The 25,639-nt window shown below is 35.3% G+C and overlaps 1 protein-coding gene across 5 annotated transcripts in view; it reads right to left on the reverse strand.

The window, feature by feature from the left end:
- Positions 1-5,403: 5,403 nt before the first annotated feature.
- Cps1 (carbamoyl-phosphate synthase 1) overlaps positions 5,404-25,639 on the reverse strand; it is a 136,556-nt gene continuing 116,320 nt past the window's right edge. For 3 of the 5 annotated variants that reach the window (XM_087206171.1, XM_087206172.1, XM_013074496.3), the window contains exons 34-39: positions 23,879-23,953; positions 21,108-21,206; positions 14,502-14,561; positions 9,946-10,058; positions 8,463-8,592; positions 6,365-7,537 (exon numbers count right to left, since the gene is read on the reverse strand). In XM_087206171.1, the coding sequence (XP_087062297.1) occupies positions 7,439-7,537; positions 8,463-8,592; positions 9,946-10,058; positions 14,502-14,561; positions 21,108-21,206; positions 23,879-23,953 (576 nt within the window). In that variant the 3' untranslated portion in view covers positions 6,365-7,438. Of the gene's footprint in view, positions 7,538-8,462; positions 8,593-9,945; positions 10,059-14,501; positions 14,562-21,107; positions 21,207-23,878; positions 23,954-25,639 lie in introns of all 5 variants that reach the window. The other 2 variants (XM_004851110.4, XM_087206170.1) reach the window with 1 other exon arrangement.

A 25,639-nucleotide genomic window follows, 5' to 3' on the forward strand; every position in this document is an offset into this window, starting at 1 on the left:
GTTACTAAATAGGCAGAGCCAATATTGTAAAAATGGCCCTATTATCAAAAATGATATATAAATTTAATGCAGTTCTAATCAAAAAGCCAATAGCAAAAAAAAAAGCCAATAGCATTCTTCATAAAACTAGAAAAATTCTAAAATTTATATGGAACCAGAAGACACCTGTTCCATATACTAGCTAAAGCAATCCTGAGCAACAAGAGCAAATGTGGGAGACATTAGAAGCCTGGATACAAATTATATTACAAAGGTACAGGGGAAAAAATAGCATGGAACTGCCATAAAAATGGACACAGTGATCAAAGGAACAGAACTGAACATGCAGAATAATCCCCATGTACCTTCACCTATCTGATCTTCAAGAAAGGGACCCAAAACATATGCTGGAGAAAAAAATATCTTCTTTTAAAAATACTAGCAGGAAAATTGAAATCCACTTGCATAAAATTTAATCTAGACCCATATCTCTCACCCTGTACCAAAATCAAATCAGAAGATCAAATTCCTAGATATAAAAACAGAAATACTAAATCTAGTAGAAGAAATTAAGTAAAATTTGAAGACATAGGAATAGGAAATGACTTTCTGAACAGAACCCCAATTACAGTACACAACACCAAGAATTAATGAATGGGATTTATCAAATTAAAAAGCTTTTATTGCAGCGAAAGAAACAAATAACAGAATGAAGAGAAAATTTACAGAATGGGGAAAAAAATTCCAGCTACACCTCAGACAAAACTAATATCTAGAATATATAAAAAATAAAAAATTGCACCCTTCAAAATGAAAGACTCAAACAAAAGTGGACAATTAAAATGAATAAGCACTTCTCAGAAGAAGAAATACACATAGCTAATAAGTACATGAAAAAAATGTTTGGCATAGTTGGTCCTTAGAGAAATGCAAATCAAACACTGAGGTTCCTTGGTGCTGCTGCCTGCCTCACAAGTGCAAGGTCCTGAGTTCGATCCCCAGTACCAAACACTGAGGTTCCATCTTACTCCAGAAAGAATGACTAACATCAAGAACTCAAAAAAATGCTGACAAAATTGGGGAGAGGGGGAAAGAACCCTCCTACATTGTGTGTGAAATGTAAATTAATACAACTACTAGTATGGAGATTTCTCAGAAAACTAAAAATAGAAAACACTTTGATCCAGGTATGCCTTTTCTGGGTATCTTCCTCAAAGATTTAATGGCATCATATTACAGTGATACTTCGCATACTTGTGTTTATAGCAGCCCAACTCACAATAGCTAAATCCTGGAAGTAGCTTATGAGCCCATCAACAGAGGAATGTATATATATGTATATATGTGTGTATACATATATATATGTATATGTATATATATACATATATATATATTTCAGCCATAAAGAATATATATATTTCAGATATAAAGAAATACATACATTTCAGCCATAAAGAAAATAAATTTTCTAGTATGAGAAATTGAAAGTGTGAATAAGGATTAAAATGATTAAAATGAATAATTGATCATTTGAAATAGGAAGAAAAGGTCCAAAAGGGTAGGGGAAGTTGGAGGGGTAGGGGAAAGTAAAGAAGGGAAAGCAAAAATTGTGAGAAAGGGAAAAAATGGAAACAAAGTCTTTGTAAATAGGGAAAGGAGCACAGGGAATGGGGAAAAAATAAGAACCAAGATACATCATGTGCAGGTACAAGTACCCAATGATAAATGTAAATGTATTGTACACCTAAAATGTACCAATAAAAGAATTTAAGCAAAAAAAAAAAAAGAAAAGAAATTTGAATCATTTATCAGGAAAATGGATTGATTTTTGAGACCATATTGCTATGTGAAATAAATCAATCACAAAATGAATAATATCACATGGTTTGCTTATATGAGAAAACAAAAGTATAATTAATTTAAAAAGTAGAATACAAGATGGATGCTTGGAAACAGGGCGATTGACTTTGCAGAGTTGGGAAGGGGATCAGGGAACTGGCTAAGACAGGATGGTGGGGAGAGGAAGGGGAAGTAAGTAAGACTCATTGTGACGTGTATACCTAACAACTACCATGAAGAATGTATTGATCATGTATCTCAAATATACACTAATAAAAGTGATACATTGAAAAGAAATGATTAACAAATTAAAATGATCCATATGCAAATTATCTTCAATAGAGAATTTAAGTAAATATAACCATACAATTAAATTATTCCATATAAATTTCATTTGCAGTATTTTGCAAGAAAATTTGTTAAGAGTTAGGAAAACACTTAGCAGGGTATTTCTCTGCATACATAGGTCTAAAATCCCTGCCATACTTCAACCTTCAAGGCATTTTTACCTTAAAAAAGACCACTAAAGAGATCACAGAACCCTCTTAAGTTTCAGAAAGGAAAACAGTCATCTGGGCACTATATATTAGAACATAACCTTTATTAACAAAATAAAATTTTCAAGTTATTTCTCTCTGTAAATAAGACATTTTAAACATGGTTTCTCTCCCCTTTTTGCATATTTTCATTATAGTGACAGCATTAAGCTTTGTGTGGAAAATAGTCTTTAGAAGACACAAACATCTTAAACTTTTATTGAGATGGCTAGTGTTACATCCTTTGATAAACAAAATTTCTCCCTGTGATTTGTATGTTTCTCCTAAGGGATACGTAAAGAAATAATTTACTAGGCTGGTAGTTCCAAAAAATGGACATTTACTGCCCTGAAAAAGCCTGTATATTTTTTTTTTGGTAAGAAATTAATAATTTTCTTTCTGGATGCAAGTCTTTTACAAAACAAAAGTCATCAAGACTCAAAATGATCTTTAAGTAACAAAAAAGCATGCATAAATGGTACTAATTCTGACGTGCTGAGATTTTTTTTCTATTGCTGCATTGATCTCAACAGCTGTTGGTACTTAAATTCTCTTCCTGGAGCTCTTGCACCCGACATTACGCCCAAGAGAAGAAGGAGAGACAATGATTACCAATTTTTCACAAAGCTCACGGAGCCACTTGAGGAAGCAGAGACATTCTTCCTCCTGCCACATTACCTTCTTGCTCACCAGTTGCAACAGCTTCTCATATAATTGAACCATAACAGTCATTAGGAAAAATGAGTTTTTAGATATAAGAACAAAGAAAAAGAAATGGTAAGAGAAAAAAGGGAGAGAAATACAGTTGAGCTAGTTTTTTTCAAGCTAAGGGTATCTCGAATGACATATAATGAAAGGCCTTTGTGGGTTTGATTAGGTGTGTGTGAGCATTTATGGCACCTGTGCCCACAGGGGGCTGCACCAGCAGCCAAATGGTAATGCTGGTGTGTAATTACAGAGCACTTAACTGCATTCAGACATGGTTTGTTTCTCTGATAATTTCCACTTCTATTGTTCAAGAGGCTGTGGACACTGTAGAAACTGAGGTTCAAGTACCTGCAGCTGTTGAGATTAATGAATGTTGTAGCTGTTTTTAAAAGTTTTCAATAGGAATGCTGCTTAAGAGGAAAGTTTGACAGAAGTACATTTAAAATACTTTACTTACCTTTCCAAAGCTGTAAAATCCTAAATTTATAAATGGATTGTTCTTTCTCTTCTTCATTCCATGAGCTGGATGAGCTTTTCACCTCAACCTATAGAAGCCATCCTTCTTAGATGCTATTAAATTCTTTGTGTGGAAAAAGCTACATAGATTTACTACTCAGCTCTGCAGGCATAGTAGCTATGTTATCTGCCCTTGTGATGTATAAAAAATATAGACATTTAAAAATGTGTTAACCTGTTTATGTGAAAGAACAAATGCATTCCAAAAGAGCAAAGTCTTGGCAAATCTGAATGCAAACATGTTTTTATTTTCTTGAATTTCCCTCCTCCAATCAAAGGTTTTGGATGATTATTTATTTGTATTACAATCTTTTTAAAGTTTGGAACATCTAAAAACAGAAAGGGAACAAAAATTTAAAAATCAATGTATTTTCATTTTCAGCACCAAGGACAGAGTGAATCTGCTCTTGCTTTCTGAAGATTGTTTCACCAACACAAGATAAAATTTATTCAGAAACAATGTTGTCTGATTAATTATTATCATTATAATTTTACTGTGTCTTACAAATAACATATTCAAATCAATATAAAATTGGGAACCTCTACTAAATTGCTACAATACAAAAATTAAGTATTGTGCAAATTTGTAGTAGTTATTTCAAACCATGAGTTACATTTCTAAATCAGCCACAAACCACCTATTCACTTGTGGTCAAAGGGTATCTTTATCTTCTCTGTGTGTTTTCACACATGCATACATGGTTATAGATGATAGACAGATATGTGAATTCATGAGAGATAGTGCTATGGTATGGACATGGTTTAGCTGTGTTCCACTAAAATGTTCAAATGTTGGCGATTTGGTACCTAAGGTAGTGATGTGAGAAATGGTGTGGATTTTTAAAGGGCAGGAGTTGTGAGTGGTACTTTGTTTACTGAGAGTGAACCTTTGGGAAGATTTTTCTAATGAGACTCTGGCTAATTCTTAAAAATGGGATTTTATAAAAGCCTGACCCTGAATCTGGGTCTTTCTCTGTCTCTCTGTTTAGTGATGTGATCTTTCCCTCACATCTTTCTACCTTGATAGTAGTAGGTCTCTACCAGAACCAAGCTGATTCCAACACTATGAATTTGAACTTCCAGAACTATGAGTTAAATAAACCTCTTTTCTTTATAAAATTAACACACCTTTGCCATTTTGTTATAATAATAAGACCCTTATTAAAATAAAGACAATTAGATAAATTGATAGATGGCATAAAACAAATGAAATAAAATATTACCAATAAGTAAAATGCACTAAGTCCAAAAATATTTCCAAATACAAATATTTAAGACACCTATCTTATTAAAAATTCCATGCCTCAACTTGTGTCTCTAGCCCTTTTCTTGACAAATACCTCATACCCTAGTCATACCAAATTACTCATAGGCTCCTTAAATGAAAGGCTTCCCCTGTTGTCTGGAAACTATATGACATTGCTTCAGAAAATGTATGAAGTCATCTACTCAAAATATCTTCCTCTGATCTCTAGAGACAAATCAAGCATCTTCTCTACCATGAGAAATGATTGCTATATGGTCATTGTATCAGAATAAAATTTTCAAAATAATGAGATTGTATTTTGTGTGATCTTGACCATGTTACTTAGCTTCTGATGGCTAAATTTCCTTGTTTATAATATAGATAGCATTGCTCAGGGGAGCATTTTGAGGACTAAGTGAGTTAAATCATTTAAAGTACTTGGAACCATCTGAGAAACAGGAGACACACCATAAAGCTGGTTATTTTGATAGTGGTGGTAATGGTGATGCTGATACTGGTGAGAATTAGAATATTAACAGAAACATAGTAAAATAACAGGCATAAAAGCAATCATGAACATACTAGACAAAACATCACCTGAATTTTTATTAAATATTTTCAGCCAAATGAATGAATTATCATCAATTACAGTAGTCACATAACAAGGAAGCAGTAGTGAATGTTTCATATACACTGGCAACCGATAGTAGAGAAAGAAAAAATTAATTTGAAACACTTTTAGATAGAGCAATATAAAATGGTAATCAACACATTCTGGGATGAGAGAAAAGGAATAAAAGCTATCATGGCATCATTGTTGTAGGACCTTCACCAAAGCCATATTTGGGGGATTAAATCCAGGATATGGCATCACTTTGGCTACTGGCTCTCTCTCTATCAAATAATACAGGCCAGCTTCTAATTGGGTTCAGTTACTATTCTTTGTGTTATATAAGACATTTTATCTAAAGCATATATATATATATATGCATATATATATATATATATATATATAGTCACTATGTAGTCATAACATAATGGAAATGATCCAGATCAAAGGTAGGATACAACCACATAACCATATTATAAACTTTATACTGAAACCCATGAGCAAGAGAGGAATTAGAAACAAATGCAGTAGCTAAAGCTTTACAATTTTCAACATTAATTTTATAATATCCTACATGATTTTATATGGAGAAAATAATGGTGGCACAACCTATAATGTCAGTACTCTAGGAAGTTGAGGCAGGAGAATAACAGGTTTAAGTCCATCCTGTGCAATTTATCAAAATAAAAATATAAAAAGGAGTTGGCGATATAGCTGTGTGAAGGTTATGGGTTCAAACCCCAGTGCCACAAATAGAGAAGTAGATAGGTAGGTGGATGGATGAACAGATAGATGAGAGAAGAGGGAGAGAGAGAGAGGATAGATAGACAGATACAAGCAGTGTGATCCTGGCTTCAGACCCTCTTTTGTCATAGAACTGAACTGTATACTAGTATTAAGTAAATACATAAATTCAGGACTACAACTGAATTATCTCTTAATATTATTTTATTAAAAAGTTCACAATTAAAGCACTTGTAATAACATAAAACATTTAAAAGCAACACAGGCTGCCCTAAAAGAACTTTTCTGAAAACACAGAAGGAATGATATTTAACATGTATGGAATTCACAGTGCACTGTTGGACTCAGTAGATCAACAAAATCTGTCATCTGTAGGGAATTACTAGCATGTCTAAGTTATTGCAAAATTAGCATAGAAAGTGAATGACACAAATCTAAAGATTTCAGTTGGCCCAGGATAAGAGTCAAAGAAAAAAAAAAGAATATAACCTCATCAGTGTTTTCTACCATCTGTCAATGTACTCCAAAAAAACAAACCTGGAAGATAGCATCCTTTTAAAAAATCTATAACCTAAAGCTCTCTGTCATATTTTTCAAATTCAGTATCTTGGAAGGAAAAATGATCTTTCCCAGATAGGTAAGAATGATTATCAAAAGGAAGCAATATACAAACATCATAATGGAAAAGTTCATAAATTAAAGGTATATTTCATTTTTACCAAATTTTTTAGTGCTGTGCCCTGTTAATGTGTCCTAGGTGGCAGATACTATTCAATTCTTCTCTTTTTTTGGTACTGGGGATCGAACTCAGGTCCTTGCGCTTGTGAGGCAGGCGGCGGAACCACTGAGCTAAATCCTTGGCCCTAACAGATACTATTTAAAAACAAGGACAAAAATATGTTTAAAGCACAGAGAGTTCAAAAGACAGAATAGCAGCATTTCTATCTCGATCATCATTAATCAGCACCATAAAATGTTAACTCCGAGTAAGTCCATAGATAAGCCTAGACCACTGAATATAAGGCATTAATAAATGGGTGAAAATCTCTTGAAGAACATGCTACTCAGGAAAGACTCTAAGATTTTCCAAAATAGACTGACAACAATTTAATTGTGAAAGATACAAATAAAGTACTATAGAGTGAACTGCAATAAAGTTTTGTGTCTATATTCATCTCTGGGAAACAAAGTCAGGAATCAGTTCCTTTAGATAAAACGTGGCTCAGGTGATTTAAGAATGGAACTGAGGTGTTTGCTTCTCTATGCTGCTTTTTTGGCACTGTATTGCCTATAGTGGAAAAGACTCTTGGAGTCCACGTTGCGAGATTTCTGCATAGCCTCAGCAAAAAGTTTGGTCACCTGCAAAGAAAATGTTAAGAATCTTAGCAACCCACATGAGATGAAAGTGAGTGTTGAAGGAATCAGGAGTGAAAAGTCATAAGTATCTGCTCTCCATTTTCAAAGAGGAATGGGATGAAAGGCATACATTTTTTTTATTTCATGGGGATTTTCACCCTCTTCTCAAACTTCACTGTAAATAAGCATATTTCTCCCCCCATAGGGATTAACACTACCTTAGGAAAAAAAAAGAATGGACGGAAAGTAAATGAGTCTCAAATCTGTGAATCTTTCCATATTAAATTTGGTGGGTTGTATACAAATGAAAATGAAAATAACTCATATAATCATTTTCTGTGAATTGGACAAGCAATTATACTACATCTGGACTTTCAATTATTAACCTGTTGCTTTTATGTGGTGTCTTTCATTTAGAAACAGAAGTGGGAAAGTTTGTATCTTTATTCCATTTCACATGATCACTTTTCATTCAAAAGATAATTGAATGGGTAATGAGAGTGCCAAGGATATACATGGCTTTTGATTATCTCAATTGCTGGATCACCAACTGTCCCATGTAGGCTGTGACTTACCCTGTTAGCATTATTGCTATGAGTCTATTAAAAATTCTCCTCTAGGGTTGGGGATTTAGCTCAGTGGTGCTGTTGCCTGCCTAGCAAGTGCAAGGTCCTGAGTTTGATCCCCAATACAAAAAATTCTCCTCTAAAAGAATTGAGATTTGTTATGTACATGTACCAATTCCCCACAGTAAATGTAATCATTATGTACTGCAAACATATACTCATAAAAATTAAAAGTTAACCCACCCCCCCAAATTTCCCTCTCTTCTGACTTTTACAAGTAAGGGAAAAGAGAGATTAGCACTTTTAGGGGAGGGCTAGAAATGAAACTCACATGCAGCCTAAATACAAGAGAAAGAACATACCTGAAAATTAGTGAGGAGAGCAATTCCACTGTCAACAGCTGTCCTCCGAATCACATAATTATCATGGACAAACTTAGTGTTGTTGTTGGGAAGATTAATCACTAGGTCAATTTTGCCATCTCTTATCAATCTGGAAATATAAACAAATATATACTTGCCAGTGAGGTGATGATGTATATTTTATATTTAGTTTTTAAAAAACTAGCATAAATTATTCTGTTAGCCATTTAAATCAATACCATACTGATTTGACTGTCATCTGCCCTCTTCTATTCCTAAGTAGATGTTCAAAGTATTATCATGTGGGGATTATAATTTTTATTGTGTTGTTGAAAGAATGCTGCTTAATGTCTAATGGGATACAAAATCTGTTTTTTCTTTAATATGCTACCTGATCATTCTAAGAATTGGTAATTTGATAGCTCTTTTGTTTTTTCACAAAGTGAACCCTCCTGCATTGAAGATTCCTCCTCACCCTGATTCCACCCCCACATTACATCTACTTCACTGCTTTTTTTCTATCACATCTTAGTAGATGTATGAGAATCTCTGTCACCTGACTTTCCATTAAACCACTTCAAATTCTGTGCTGGGCTGCTACACATACTAAGAGACATCAAAATGTCAAAAGCTTGAAGTAGTACTGCTTATTGTTTTACAGCACTCTAAAGCAAGGGGGCTTATAACATCCTTGGAAGTCTGCTAAGGTCTGTACAGAATGTCATTCTTTTATTAGTCTGATAATGATATACACGTTGACTTCTCAAAAACCTTAACACACAGTTTATTGCATAGAAATTGGTATGACATAGCTATTGGATAGGCTGGAACATTTTGGAATGACAGAAATATCTACAAGGTACCCATGCCACTTAGTTTTGTAAGTGTTGATGACCACTGATCTGGAAGGTCCACACAATGTGCTGAAATAATGTCAAAATCTAATGATGATATGGCCTAAGGCATAATAAAACAACTTGATAAAGGAGTGACCACTCAAGCAATCCAATGAATGACATTATCATAGTGCTCAACACAGTTTCCTGCATGCAGCAAATTCTCAATAGAGTGACTGATTCACTGATCCATTGATGCACAAACTCACTGAACTGTAGATGACCAATATTACATTATTTATACATACATATATTTCATCTATATAAGTCTGATCTGAAATATAAAGTGTTACCTTATGTATACTTCATGCTTTTAATTGTGTCTGTCAAGGAAAGCATTTTTGTCAGGAAGTATTTTAAAGATGTTTCATAACAACACATACCCAAGCAGTAGTGTGTGTTCTATAGTAATGGCAAATTTAATAGCAAATTTAATTTACTATCATCCACATTTGTTAAACTGATTGGCTAAGAGAACTTTTAAAGGACTTGCAATTGAGGAAGGTGAAACATTCATATCACGCTAGCCAACACAATTAATCCTCTATGTATTGACCAACTCGGAAAACAGTCCGTTGAGTTCTTACTTTCTGATGGAAGAGAGACTGGGATTCTGTCCCTCCTGAGATGGCCATGCCACTGGGGTGGCAGGAACATTGTTGGCATTCAACCAATCGGATGTGGCTTCTGTAGCAAAGAGCTGCATTTAAAATGGAAAAATTCATTACTGTATCAGAGGGAATGATTCTGTAGCTCCAAAGCTTCCTGGGGCATAAGTACCATTGAGAACCTAAAGAAGAAACTGATAAACATGAGAATCAATATTGCACGCAGGATACAGATTAGAACTCAGAATTCAGAGGCATGGGCACTTTTAAAAGATTAAAGGAGATGCTCCTAGGGCAGAGAAGGTGAGCTAGTCCCAGTGCCCAGGAGGAGGCTCCACAGCCACCATTCCACCCTCCTAAGGCAGAGAAGGTGAGCCAGTCCCAGCACCCCAGAGGAGGCTCCCCTGCTGCCATTCCATGCTCCTAGGGCAGAGAAGGTGAGCCGCGTGGGCATCAGAAGCACACTCCCTGACTGGAGAAATAAGAAGACACATAAACAAGCCTCAAAAACAGACTTCCAGATCACCTACAGCAACCCCAAAGGGAAACAAGATGGAACAATCTGATACTCAACCAACTGGACTCTCTGAACTGGCAACAAAAGAGGATCTGGAAAAAATAAAATCAGAAATAATTACTCAGATAACAGCAAAGATTTTGCTCATGGTTCAAGACACGATTAATAAATCTAGAGAGGACACAGATGAAATGTAGAGGAGCTGAGGAACATGATGGAATCTCAACATAGGAAACAAATGGAATCCGTAAAACAGATACAAACAGATTTCCAGGAGATGAAAAACCCCATTGAAAGTCTATGCAGCAGAATGAACCAGTGTGAGGACAGAATTTCACATATAGAAGATAAGATTGCAATTAGTGACCAGGAAAAGAAAAATTGCTTTAAAATTGTAAGGGAACATGAGAAATCAATCCAGCAGCTGCTAGATGATGCAGAAAATAATAACATAAGACTGATTGGAGTCAATGAAGAAACAGGAGAGAGTGCAGATGACATAAAAAAAAACTGTCCACAGAAGTGATGGCAGAAAATTTCCCAAGCAGGGGAAATGAAATTGACATACAGATAAGTGAGGCGTACAGGACTCCAGCTAGCCTTGATCAAAAAAAATCTACACATAGGCATATAATAGTTAGGATTCCAAAAACCCAACAGAAGAACAAAATTCTACATGCAGTGAGAGAAAAGAAACAAATTACATACAAAAGAAAGCCCATCAGAATCACAGCAGACTTCTCAATGCAAACCCTCAAGGCAAGAAGAGCTTGGAGTGATGTATTTCAAGCCCTAAAGGAAAACAGCCTCCAACCCAGATTGAAGAACCCTGCAAAACTTTCAAAACTGATGGAGAAATAAGATACTTTCATGATAAAGAGCACCTTAGGAACTTCATGAATACCAAACCAGCACTCCAAAAACTTTTAGACAATATCCTAGGAAAAGACAATGAGGATCACAACCCCAGGAAACCCAGCAGAATGAATCCATTGGGTGTGACAAATTAAACACAAAGGGGGAGGATCCAACAAAAAAAGTCATGACAAGGCTTTTAAAACTTTTAACTTTATCTCCCTAATGAGTGTATAATTCAATCTTGTTATTGTACTGACTAGTTTTTTTCTGATTCTAGTGTTGCACACCTTTCCTTGTGCTGCACAGGCTATTTATCATCTTGTGTCTACTTTTTAATTGGGTTGTCCATTAATGAGCTGTAAGAGTTCTTTATATATTCTGGTCACAGGTTACATGCATTGTAAATATAGTCTGTTTAAGGACTACTTTTCATTTTAATGATGTTATTTAAAGTTCTAAATTTTGATGGAATCTCATTTATCAATTTTTTTCTTTTATACATCATGTTTTTTGTATCCTAAGAAGTTCTTGCCTACCCTAAATTCATAAACATTTTCCCTTATAATTTCTTCTTAAAGTTTTATACTTTTAGGCTTTCATATTTGGGTTCATACATCCTTTCAAGTTATTTTTATGTATGGAAATAAAGGGTTGAGGTTAATTTTTTATATACAAATACCAGGTGTTCTAGTAGCATTTGCTGAAAACACTATCTCTCCCTCGGCTCTTGAATTGAGTTTATATTCTATAAAATGCTAATGTTAAATAATCTTTCAAAGCTCAGTGGACCATATATGTGTGGTTCTATTTCTAGATTCTCTGTTTTATTCCAGTGATCTATATGTCTTTCTTTACACCGACACTGCCTTGATTACTGTAGCTTTAAAAGAAGTCTTAAAATTAGGTACTAAACATCTTCCAACACTGTTTGTTTTTCTTTTTCTTTTTACTTTTCTAGGTCCTTTGTACTCCTACATAACTTTTAAATTTCAATATCCAATTCTTCATTTATACCAAGTATACATAGACCTGAATTTTTATATATACCTTGTGTTTTCTAATAGTGCTAAATTCAAATACAAGTTCTAGGGGCTCCTAGAGATTTCTTAGTATTTTTCTCTGTAGATAATCACTTCATCTACATATAAAAATTTTGCTTCTACCTTGCCAATCCTATCCTAATTGTGTCATTTTATTGCCAGACTATTTTGGTTTGGGCCTGTGTTTCAAAGTTTAATGGAGAGATGAAGAGTAGGCATATCTGACCTTGTTGCCCACCTTAGGGAGAAAGTATTGTATCTTCTCAAGTCATATAAGGCGTTTTCACTGGAAGTACGGAGTACATATCTTTAATCTGTTGAGAAGGTTCTGTTCTACTTCTAGTCTCCTGGTAACTTTTACCATGAACAGCTGTGGAATTTAGGCCTATACTTTTTCTCCAACTAGTGACAGGATCATATGGCTTTTTCTTTTCCTCTGTTAAAATGATGACTTTTGGGGGTGGATCTTCCAATGCTGAACCAACAGTGCCATCCCTATAACAAAACCACTTTCTACATACTGCCAAATCTGACTTCTAATAGATTGTTTTGTTAAACAAATTTCTATCTATGTTCATAGTTTTTTCTTCTATTATCTTTATCCAGTTTTAGGATTAGCACAATGTTGAGTTCCTAAAATGAGGGGAGAAGTGTTCCTTTTTCTTTCTGCTTTAAAAGTTTGATATAATTTATCAGTTAAAATGTACACGAGCCTGTTGTTGTCATATAGGTAGGTTTTCAAGCTAGGAATATACCTTCTTAATAGGTGCTATTCAAGTTTTATGTTTCCTCCAGAGTTAGTTTCATTAATTTGTCTTCCAAGGTACTTCTTGGAAGTTGTCAAATTTATTTCAAAACATATTTTTGAAATATGCTTTCTATATCCTTTTAAATTCTGTAAAATCTTTGCTAATGTCTCCTAGGTCTTGATATTTTAATTTTAAAAATGTATAATTGATATTGTGTAATAGGAAGTGAAGGTCTAAAGGAGCAGGGGAAGTGGGAGGGGTAGGGGAAAGGAAAGAAGGAAAAAGAAGTAATATGAGAAAAGGAAAAAAATGGAAACAAAAACTTTGCAAATAGGGAAGGGTGGAGGGGGTGAAGGGAGGGCAGGGGAAGGTGAAAAAAATAAAAACCAAGATACTCATGTAATGGTACAAGATCCCAATGATGTATGTAAATGTATTTTTTACCTAAAATGTACCAATAAACTTAATGGGGGAAAAAAAGATTAAAGGAAGACATTAAGAATGTCAATTGTAACTGCTTTTGTAGAAGAGAAAAATATAGAATTATTCCTGGCTTAGAATTTTTTTTATCCCATCAACAGAACCACATGGCCACAGCCACACCCTGAGCCATGGGAATAATTTTGCTTTACTGAACCTGGCTTTATGTGGAAATAGTCATTGAAAAGAAGTTGTTCCCATAACTATAAGTCAGAAAGTATGATCTCAAATGGAAATAGGAAAGTAAAAAAGAAAAATATACGGAAATGCATCAGAACCTAGTCTCTATTATGCTTCAGCTGAACTTTCTAAGTTTTTAGCCGACAATTTCTGTTGTTTGTAATAATCTTGTTAAAACATAAAACTAGTTTTTCTATTTTATTCTATTGAAGACTTTCTTTTTTAACAGGAACACCAAAACGGAGTCTTTATTTTAAGTGGGCCTGGGCTGCAACAGAAGGGGGTCAGTACACAGGAGGGAGCCCTCCTAGACTAAACCAGAGAAGAGCTGGGGAGTGCTCTTCTGTAGCAGCTGCAAGCCTGTGTCAGGAGGGCATGGCTGAAACCAGGGAATCTTCTGGAAGGTTAGTTGTGAGGGATGGGAGTGTAAATAAGGGGTTCAGAATCCTCCCTTGCCCTTCTTAGCCACCCCAGGATCCTCCCTCCCTAAGTCAAAAAGGAAACAGTAGCATCTGAAGTGGCAGGATTGGGGAAAGAGTGCTGCTCTGGCTGGCTGCACTTATACTGAAGTCTTGAAAGTACAAAGTTAGTTAGACTCGTCAGGTTAAAAGTCTGAGCTATTTCTGTTCCTTTTTCTGCAGTATTTTGTTTTGTGGACAGACTTCAAGGCGGAGAGAAAACTACTTGAAAAATGATAATAATACAGCTTACCTTAAAACCTTCATTGTGTAGTTGTTCCGCCACACCAAGGAATCTTGGACGGAATGATTGCTGAAAAGGAATTTGGCAAAATTAACTCCCTTGATATGCATGCTTTTTATTTAGACATATGCAATATGGTGTTCCCATCAAGAAAGACAGTATGGTATGTCACTGAGTGCTTTATATTCAAAGACAACAAGATTTTTTTCCTTTTATTTTCCAATAATGAATTCACATTTATTCTCCAATATACGTGAAATTCCATCCACACTGTCTTGTTCTCTGCTTTTTTCCTTTTTCCCAAACCCTTTCATTCCCTACTGAATCTACTCGGCCTTTGTCTGTAGGTTTAGATCTATTGCAGTTCTGTGCAGACACTTATCTGGGTCAGGGAGAATTTCAGAGACACCTGGCTTAGGACCCGAAGAGCAAGTTTTTCCTGCTCTAGTTGTGGAGTTCTAATTTTTGTATGGCCTTCAGTAACAGCCAACTGTCCTAGTGGCTCATGCACAGATCCCCACAATAACTCAATCATTTGAAACTCAATTTTGCAATTATTCTAAGGTAATACAAGATTGTGCTTAAAGAGTAAGCACTGGAGTTACTAAGCTACATATCAAACCATGGCTTTTCCATGCACTCGTCATCATGTGTGCTTAGAAAAGTGAATGTCTTTGAGCCTTCTTCATTTCTAAGAGAGTGATGACAATGATAAGTCTCCTTCTTGAGACCCCCAAATTTATTCACCCCTGTGACCTTGAGCATCTTAACCTCTCTATCATCTTTTAAAGGAAATAGCACCTGTGTCGTGGAGTTGTGGTTGTTCAATAAGCCAATTTATGATAAGCACACTGTCAGTTCTACACTTTAGCAGTGTTATTGGGCCAATAATAATACTCCATAAATATAAACTGTTGTCATTTAAATAACTGTTCTTTCCAGACTTTTGGAGGCTGTCCCTGTATCCTAGTTTCCGACCCTGCTTCCTCTACCAGCTGATATACTTAAAACCTAAACCAATGGCCCTGTCATATATGTACATTTGACCTTCCTACAGGCTTCCCAATATTCCAGTTCCCGGGTCAGATACTTTTGGTAGTTAATTGCTGTGTCCTTCCTAAGGCCCCATCTGGATGATCTACACCCTGCCTTCTCTGGACTCCTGACCACTGCCATCCAGGCTTCACCACTTCTGAACACAGCTACTGGTAGAAACAGCTAATATTTACAAGATAGTAGTCATGATGAAAAAGACAAAAAACTAAGTGGCCTATCCTGACCTTGACCTCATCAACATGAGTGTCAGTAAATGAACTAAAAAGAGTATTTAAAATCATATATACTCAAAAACACACTAAATCTTCTTTAAATGGGACCAATTTTGCTTGTTTCTCTTGTGAAAAGCCTTTAAAGACATGATGCAAAATGATTAATTTAGTAAATGCCTTGTTCTCTATTTAGAAATCATGCTAGTGATGATCAAAAAATTCAGGGATATGATCTTATTTCAGAGCCATAAACTAAGAATGGTGGTAAAGCACACCAAGATTCTTGCACAATGTTGATAAAGTTCAACCCATAAAACTTCCTAATATTTACATGCAGAAGTTCTCGGAGAACAGATCTAAATCCAAGAAAAGACCCCAAAGTCTGTGTTCAAATATAAAATTCTTTCAGATTTTGACCCTCACAATCCCAGAACTACAGTTTTATGAGAGGGAACTACTAGCAAAGAGAAAAGATAAATGGAACAGGATGGATCTTAGCAAAGGCGGGCTCAGGAGTTATTCATAACAGTCTTCTAGAACATGAATTGTAACCATGCCCAGGCTATAGCTTTCCATTTCCACTTAGAATCAAACAGGAAGAAATGAGCTCAGCTACGAAAAAGCTCATGGGTAGACATTAAAAAATAAAAAGAGATAAGTAAGAAAACCAGAGAATAACTCTCACCGACATTAGGACGATTTAATGAGGTATGTGGTAGTCTCTTAAAAATACATTAGGCAGAAGCACAGGAAACTCCTATGTTCAAGTTTGGTCCTGGCTGGAAATGAAGGGGCTGACCTGGAGGCCAAACTAGGTTTTCTTTATAGTTTACAGTTCCTCAGTACACAACAAATATACGTGACATATTCAAAATGAACCTGTGCATTTTGTTAAATTTCCCTAATATACAACATTATATTTTGAACCTCTGCTAAACACAGAACAGACATAAGTAAGCACCAATTCACACTAAGAGGCTCAATATGAAAACTGTTCAGCAAACTTATTGACTAACTGATGCATTCATCATGCCCATAACTATTTTCAATCTCTTAAACTTTGCTCTAACAAAGTCACTGAAAATATGGTGATAATACAAATGATAAAAACTTTCTAAAATATCATTCCCCAAGTAAATTGTTTCTCAAATTGTGTTTACCACGCTAATAACATCAGCACCAACTGAGAACTTATCAAAAATATGAAAATGTGGGCTCCACCCAGGTGTAGGAAATCAGGAACTCTGTGCATGGATCCCAGCACTTTGTCATTTCACAGACCCTCCGGATGATTCCAGTGCACACAAGCTTAGAAGTGGGACATAATGGGCCTGGAAAGACTATCCTTCATTCCTTTCACAATTTTAGGTCAAAATGCATTAACCTTGGCCAAAGTCACAATGAAAAATGTTGCAGGAAGAGTTCTAGAATGTAATTTTTCTTTCTCATTTTAAAGTAAAATAAGTCAGAAAGTCCTCGAAGACCTGCAGACACCAGGCAGAACCTCATTATGAAGCTGCTTCTGTGCTGTCCCCCAAGTGGAAAAGATAAATATCCAACATGACAGTATTGGCAGTTCTCAGCCAGGGAACCACTCTCCCTTCTGGTCTGGGGTGTTGGCTTCCATAGACACATTATAAACTTCTATCAAATATGTATTGAACACTTGTGACACATAAAACAGCCTCTCTACAAAAAGAAATTACAGCTGTCAGCTTGGATCTGAGTACCCTCTGATTTAAAAGCTGATTGAAAATACCTGTGTAAGAAACCATTTGTTACTAAAGGTGAAAAGTACAAGCTGATTTATTTTCTTGGAAATGTTTATAAGAAAGAAAGTCCTTTAAAAATGAAATACATATATATTTCCCCCAATGATCATTTTTACATTTATCAAACTCCTGGCGGCAGAAGAGAAAGGCAAGTTAATACTAAGTGATGCCCGTGGATTTTACAGGGACCTCTGGATTGACAACTCTATGGTTGTTCCTAATGATGCCATATTGAAGATAAAAGGTTATTCATGTCACTTGGGGTTGTCTTTTCAAATAAAATGCTTGCTTTGTGTTTCTGAGCAATGCTGAAGCCGCAGATGTCAGGTTGGTGCTTGCCACTTTGTGAGCATCACTGAATAGCCCAATCAGAGGGGAAAAGACAGTGAGTGCACTTGAGCTACTCTAGAGTCAATCATTTATTGTTAAAGAGTGTTCTAGAAAACCTCAAAACAAGCCAGACTGCCTACTTATAGCAACTAAAAATAAATAGTGATGGGATGAAAGGTGGTTGGAACTACTGCAAAATCAAGGATGATTTTGTTGCCACATAAGCCTGTTAGACCTTTTTTACAATAGAAATGCCCTGGACATTTTGATGTCTCTTGATAGAAACACAGTACCTGTTATAGTTAAGGTAACAAAATCTAAAGCCTGATTCTTTCTTCTCCTACATCCTAGTTATCCAAGATTAATGTTTTAAGTATTCCAAACTTCTCAGGTAACTTGATCCATGGGTTTTAACTATGGAAGGGCAAACATAGAGAGCCCATAAAGGAGTAAGGTGGGAAAGAAAAGAGAAAAGGGTAGGAATACTGTCACACAGTACCTGTGTGCACCCACACATGCACACACACAAGCAAGCACACACAATCTACTAAGCTTGAGAAGTAGCTGGAAACTGCCAGTTATAAATGCCTATTTAAGTCAACACATATTAAGCTTCCAATGCCAAGAAAAAATGTTTTCTGCTTCAGGGTCACTTTTTCTTATACTCTAGTATGTCTCTGTTCCTCCAATTTTCTCTTGCAACCTGTAATGCAAGGTATCTCCATTAAGTCTTTCTACTCATAGCAGGCTTTTGGGTCAGAGTAAGAAAAGAATACCTCTATTTCAAGTGGGACAGATAGTGACCATCCTCCCAACTGATAATGAAGGAATAATAAATCAAATTAACAGCAACATTGCCCACCAATGTTTTTCTGTGCATATAGTCTACATACCATCATAATAAATGACCATGTTAAGAAATCAAAGTGCAGTTGTAGACTTTCTATCTCAGAGCTTTGTCACATAATTCACCATCAATCAAATGCTTTCCAATGTATTTACTAGACTTGATCCCATTTATATATTAGTAATTTTTTATGTTCTTTTCAGTTCTGATGTTATGTGTTTGCAAGAGACTGTATGAATTCTTTCGACCAAGTAAGATCATGTTAAATAAAACGTTTTTCAAAGGATACAACATGCCCTTAGATGTGGAGCCTGGATTACTTTATCTACAATTGCTATGAAGGTTGAATAAAAAGTTGAGATTAGATTTGTTCCCACACTAGCTAAGAAGATGTCTAGTGAGTTTTAAGGCTATTAACTGTCTAGTTGGTATAGTCTGCCATGTTTTTCAGCTAGTTATCAGACTAGAAATGTTTAAAAATCACTATGAATGAAAATCCCACATGTGGCACTAGAGAGACTATATATTTACTATCAGGGATGGAAATTTTTCCTTGTCTCCCATAAAAATAAGCCAGAAAATGATTCTTGTATATCTCTAAATGTTACAATCCAGCTGGTCACGTTTTTCACAGATGTAAATATTTTCTTAAATATAATTTAATTAGAAAATACTCTTTAAATTTTATACTTAAAAAATATATTTTTTATTTCTAACACTTTGCATTCATACATAGAATGTTCTTTTGCGAAGTTCACACAGTTATTGAAACATTAATTTCTTTTTAAAAGAATGCATTGAAAGATGAATTTCAATGGACATAACCTTATTGCTACAAGAAAACTCTTTTCTTCCCTACAAAATCCCCATTTTTTCCCTGCAGAGCAAAATTTTCTTTACTAATGCCAAAATCATACAAATACTTTATAGGGATCAAATTAATTTCTGCTTCACATTTCCCTGCAGCACTGGAACCAAACAAGGCACAATTTTATACATCACTGCCTTCTTAAACTGGTATTTTAAAATGTTAGCACTATTATGATTAGCTGTGAAGACGAAGGCTAAGGGCATGATCTCCTCCCAATGCCCTCCAGGTCTCACATTAAACTTTCAGCCTTAACTGGAATTAGGGCAAATATTCTCATACTCGGGACTTGATAATACTTAATACTCACTTACAATGTGATGAGTCACTTATACGATGGGATCTGTCTCTAAACTGCCCTTAAGATTCACAATTGCCAGGCGTCTTGTTAGCTTCTGCTCTAACTACTCACCATTGCCTTCTGCACCTTTCTGAGGCAAAAGCCCAAGTTACTCTTTACAGAAACTTTTCCAAAGCCAGTACCTGTCCAGCCTCCAGAGTCTAATTTAATGATATTAAGACACCCTAGGGAGCCAGCATCTATAATAATCACCCACTGGCTTAAGATACCTGGTATTGTTCAAATTATATTTTTATTGATTTTTATGTAACCATACAGGGTTTGAGCTTATTAAAAGCACAGCAGGGCTATTATACAAGATCAGATATTATTTTTATAGGACCCACAAATTGCTAATCTCAGATGAGAGTGAATGACCAGTTGCAAAGCATCTAATTTTTTTCAAGAAATTTATAAACAGAAGGGTTTTCACACTCTTGCAATAATCATCTCAAGGGTTATTAGACATTTCCTGTCCACCATTTTACCCTGATTTACATTTAACTTTCTGAGATAAAACAATAATGCCCTTTTAATTGGATAAATATATTCATTTCCAAGAACTTTACCCTCTTTTAACTTAGAAGGCTTACTGTGATTGTTAATCCTACTTGTCAACTTCATTGGATTAAGAAACCTAGCAGATTAGTAGCACACACTCTTGTATGTTTTTTGATGGTCACAGAGGTATGACGTTGGGTACTATGTATTATTCCTCAGTATCCCTCTCTGGTATTATTTGCCTGCTCTGCTTCCCAGTCACTGAGAACTAAGCAGCTCTGCTCTACCATGCCTTTCCACTATGAAATTCCTTCCTTAGAGACACCCAACCCTGGTCTCAAAACCTCCGAAACTTGAGCTAAATTAAATCTCTCCTCCTTTAAGTTGTAGGTGTCAGGTATTGTGTCCCAGCAAGAAAAAGCTGATGAATACATTTACCAAACAATAATATTTCCAAGAACTTCGATGGTATACTACGAAATATTTTTCTTTTTTTTTTTTTAATATTTCTTAAGCTCATTAACTCACTGCCCTTTAAGACTTCAAAATGGAAAGTCAAATTGAGAAAATTCCTCCAATAATTTCTATTTCTTCAGTTTTGAATCCTTGGTACTTAGTAGGATTTGAAATATGAAGGACGGACCAGAAGGAAGTGGGCCTGTAAATACACATGGACACACACCACTTACCTGGATTCCAATCAGAATGCCTTTCTGAGGTAATTTAAATCCGGTAGAAAGCATTGCCTTTAGGAAGGCTGTGTGAATACCCTCACCAAAGCAAGCCACCTGTTTTGGAATAAATGAAAAAAATAAATAATAATAAAACAAAGAAGCAAATAACTGCCAGCTACAGTTAAACCAAAAAAAGCAAAACAAAAACAGAAATGGAAAGCAATTTACTCATAGACTACTTCCCTAGATTTTATTGATGCTGCCCAAAGACCATGCAATCTGAATCCAGGGAATAAAAGGCTGGCCAGGGCAGATGTATCTTATGTTTTTAATTAAGCATAATGAATGAATAAGCAATTCTTTCTCTATCCAACAACACTCAGTGGAGCAACCGACTGGATACTACTGTGAGTTGTTTGGATACAAATCACAGCTTCTGGCCCATAATGTGGTGAACTTCCAAATGTTAATATGACTTACTGTTTAAATAACAGTATATGTTATAGATACTGTGCCGTAGAGTATGAATTCATAGGTCAGTAGTAGAAATGACTAACTGCTGATCAATTGATGAGGAATCATTTCATGCAGCTTATGAGAATGCCTTCTGAGAAATTCAATAAGCCCATGAAAATCTCAAAACAGCTTGTTCCTTTTTATCATTTTCATAAAATGAACCAAAATAACCTGCAACTAGTCCAGAATACCGGAGAAATGGTCCAAACTAACATATAATGTTAGTATTTACAGAGATTTCATCCAGAGCAACTGTGCTACAGATCGAACTGTAAGTCAAAGAGCCATCATAATCAGAGGGCAAGTGGTAGAATTTAACGTGACAGGAGTCCTTCTGCCATGCACATCACCATTTGACACAGGTACAGAGCCACCATTACAGTAAACAGCGTTGATGGCTGAATTCATTCTTTAAGCAAATGACTCTTTTACTAGGCAAGGAAAATTCTCCTGATCATGACCTTCAGCTGACCACAAATACCAACTGCTTTTCACTCTACAGTGAGCATTTTAATCAAATACTGTTCAAATAACTTAAGTAATGTCAACCTAAGTTAATGGGTCTCAAACTCTACTGAAATTAATTGTGCAATCCCTTTACAAGTACAGATACAGCAACACGGAAGATGTTTCAGCAATTTTCTGAGAAGCCATAGAAAGTAGTTGAATATTCCAGTAAAGATTAAGACTTAGCATCCCTACTTTATCACCAGGAAAATAAAATCCCTCATAATTAGATCAGGAGCTGGAATCTCTTCTCGGCCTTTTGGCTAAGATCAAGTGTAGATCAGGAGCTGGAATCTTGTGCAATTCTACCACAAGCCATTTAAGCGCTGAAGAAAGACTGTTTGAAGCATAATTAAGATAGCTAAGCTAGAATTATCATTCTGATTTCAGTTACAAAACAGACGTTACAAAATCATACTTTATGACACTAGGAAAAGGCCTCTTTCTAGTAACAGAGAAAGAATTCTCTTTTTTATACTTTAGAAAAAGATACAACCAAAGGGGGAATGAATTTCTTATTCATTCATAATTTCACATTTCAAAAACTCCAAATATGTATATGCAAAGGCAGAAAGGACATAAGCACAGAAGACTAAAGACAGAAAATAGGATGAAGGAAAACAGATATGCACCTGTCCTCCACCCCAGGACAGTTGAAAATAGCCCCCATACTACTGACTGCGGGATGAAGATGAACCTGAAGAGGGTCTCCTAACACTGACTGGCAACGTGATATATGCTCTCATTTTAAAGCTAGGCTCTCCTGCCTATTAAATTAAAAGAAGTAGCAAGGGACCAAGAGTCCACTCTTCCAAGAGTCCGAATATAAACAGGATACTCAGTTACTCCTCATTACCTGGCTTCTTGTCTCACTTGGCTTCTCATCACACATTTTTTTTTGTAACCAGGCAGCCATATAAAGCATCGTGCATTTGTTGTAATTAAATATTCTCCTTTTTCAGATTTTCCTTAACACCAAGAGAAACAATGACACCTCACAGTCTGATGTTGCCACTCCAGTGTGCACTGATGAGGATCTGAAGGTTGTAGCTAGTACGTCTGTCAAGGGCTAGGTGATTCATAAAATGTCCTGACACTGACATGTAGAGAACTTTCTAGAATCTGACAGCTCTCTAAGAGAAAACACATTTCACATTCTTAAAGAAACCTTCAGTTGGCACAATCCCAACACAAGGGAAGAGGGACATCCAGTGGCCAGTCCCATTATAGTTTTTAGATAAACCCCAAAGGTTAAAGTTGCTTTAAAAGTGATCCTAAAATATTGCATGAATCTGCAGATTCCACACTGTATAGGTGTGTGGTCTTTTTAACACTGTTATTCTAGAAATTTCTAGTAAAATCCAAAAATTTGATTTCATGATAGCAAAGCAAGGGATGAACTGCTATTACAGAGAGACTGAGAACCTTAAAATAAAGAGAAAGAGATATCTAAGGACATATTTACTTAGATATCTAGAGAAATATCTGAAAGTTGTTCTCAATGTGTAATATGGAAATAGAAATCAGGAATACATGGATTATATTCCCATGTTGAAATATAAGTGAAAATGTACACTATTCCAAAAGAGTAAAAGATATTTCTTTCCTTCAAAATTCTTGAACCCTTTCAGACTTCCTCTGAAAGTAGAAGTTCTACTTCCTCTCATTACTTATTAACTAACTTACTTTACTATATTCAGGTAATAAAACCATGGATTTCAAAGTAGATTTAATGAAAGCATTATGGATCGTTAACTCGTTACCTCTCCAGTGGAAGCCATCTCACATCTGAGGATGGGGTCAGCATCCCTCAGCCGGGGCCAGGAAAACATTGGAGCCTGTCAGACACAACAGGGGAAAAAAATATGTGAGAGAAAGATATGAAAGAATAAGAGAGGATGAATGTATTTAGTGAATCATCTTTCACAGGATTCATTTAGTCTATGGTAGACATACAAAAAAATCTCTGGTCCAAGTATCAGACTTGAAAAATAGCTTTAAAATTCTGTTCCAAGAATTTGTTGAGCTCTTAGCCAAAAACTTGGGTTAAATAATCACAAATTCTTTCTGTAAATAGGTCCCCTGTGACTAGTCTAGACCAGTGCTTCTAATCTGGCTTACACATATTCTTATTGGAGTGATTTCAAACATCTACTGGGCATTGGTCTCTCCTAAAACAGAGCTCAAACATATTTTTTTTCCTTGATAGGCTTTTGGAACACTCCTATTATTGTTCTGATCATTTGAACTTGCAACAAGCCACCTTGCTAAAAAAGGCTGTCGATAAGCTGACTTCTGTTGTTGACACCTCTTTTAAGGCTTTGAAAAGCATTCTGCCTAGAAACACTTTTCCCCAGAACTTTTCATATGAACTGGAACACAGAAGTGCTTCCTTTTTATTTATTTTATCAGTGAGATTCACTAAGAATCAAGTTCTTTTTACTTGCATATGTCCATTTTTCTGGACTAGACTATTCTGTTGATTCTGAGAAATTTTCTCGAATTTTTCATGGGAAATCTAGCTCAAGAATTCCTTTTACTAGGTCATCTCCTTCAAGTTATTACATATGCATATGCTCCAGCTTCCCCGTTCCTCCATCTGTGGATTGCTATGAACCAAGATTGACCATGAATAGGTAATTTGAAAAAAAATTAAGATTCATACATAATGATAACAAGGAAAGAAGTTGGAAGATACAATGACTTTTTAAATTTATATTTATCCATAATATTGCTTTTATTTAGAAATTATTTTCATATACATTAATAAGAATCATATATTCTTATGTATATAGATAAAAACATCAATTTAAAATTTGTGTGAAGTATCTAGTGGAAAATATTTTTCATTTCCTACTACCTGTTGGTTTCAAAAAAAAGTTATATGCATATATATATACATAATTGTATAATGTTAAAAGCTTTATGAATTTATGTTTGTGTAGTAGTCTCTAGGAATAAAGTGCCACCTCTCCCAACAAGAAAAGTGACATTCCATCTCAAAGTACTATAAAATTCAAGGCATCCTAATTATTAACTTAAGCAAAATTAATAAATATTTTTGATTGGTAGCTGCAATTTAAAACTCCCACTATAAAAGCCAAGAGTCAGTGCCTTAGCTATAGCACTATTTTGGGTAAAGCCACTAGCACATATAGGAAAAGGAATCTTTTGAGGGCATTCATAATATGTCAATGTCACACAAATATATCACATAATATAAATTGATTTCATTGTGTGCTTCAGCTAAGTTAAAAAATATTTATATACCTCACTAATCCTCATGCCTATCAGGCAAAGTAGTTAAAAGTCATAGTTATAAACTCCCCCTTATCTGTCACCTGCCTTGTAAGCGCAAGGACCCGAGTTCGATCCCTGGTACCAAACATAAATAAATAAATAAATAAATAAATAAATAAATAAACTCCCCATGCATGAACATACTGAGACAGCTTGCAGAGTACAATGGCTTTATTATTAAGCGTTATTAAAATATAATTATGATTCCATGACCCTCACAGCAT

The sequence above is a fragment of the Heterocephalus glaber genome, unplaced genomic scaffold (assembly GCF_053883595.1).
Source record: "Heterocephalus glaber isolate CG9 unplaced genomic scaffold, H.glaber_assembly_v1.0 deba00000621, whole genome shotgun sequence".
In the NCBI taxonomy this organism is placed as follows: Eukaryota; Metazoa; Chordata; class Mammalia; order Rodentia; family Bathyergidae; genus Heterocephalus; species Heterocephalus glaber.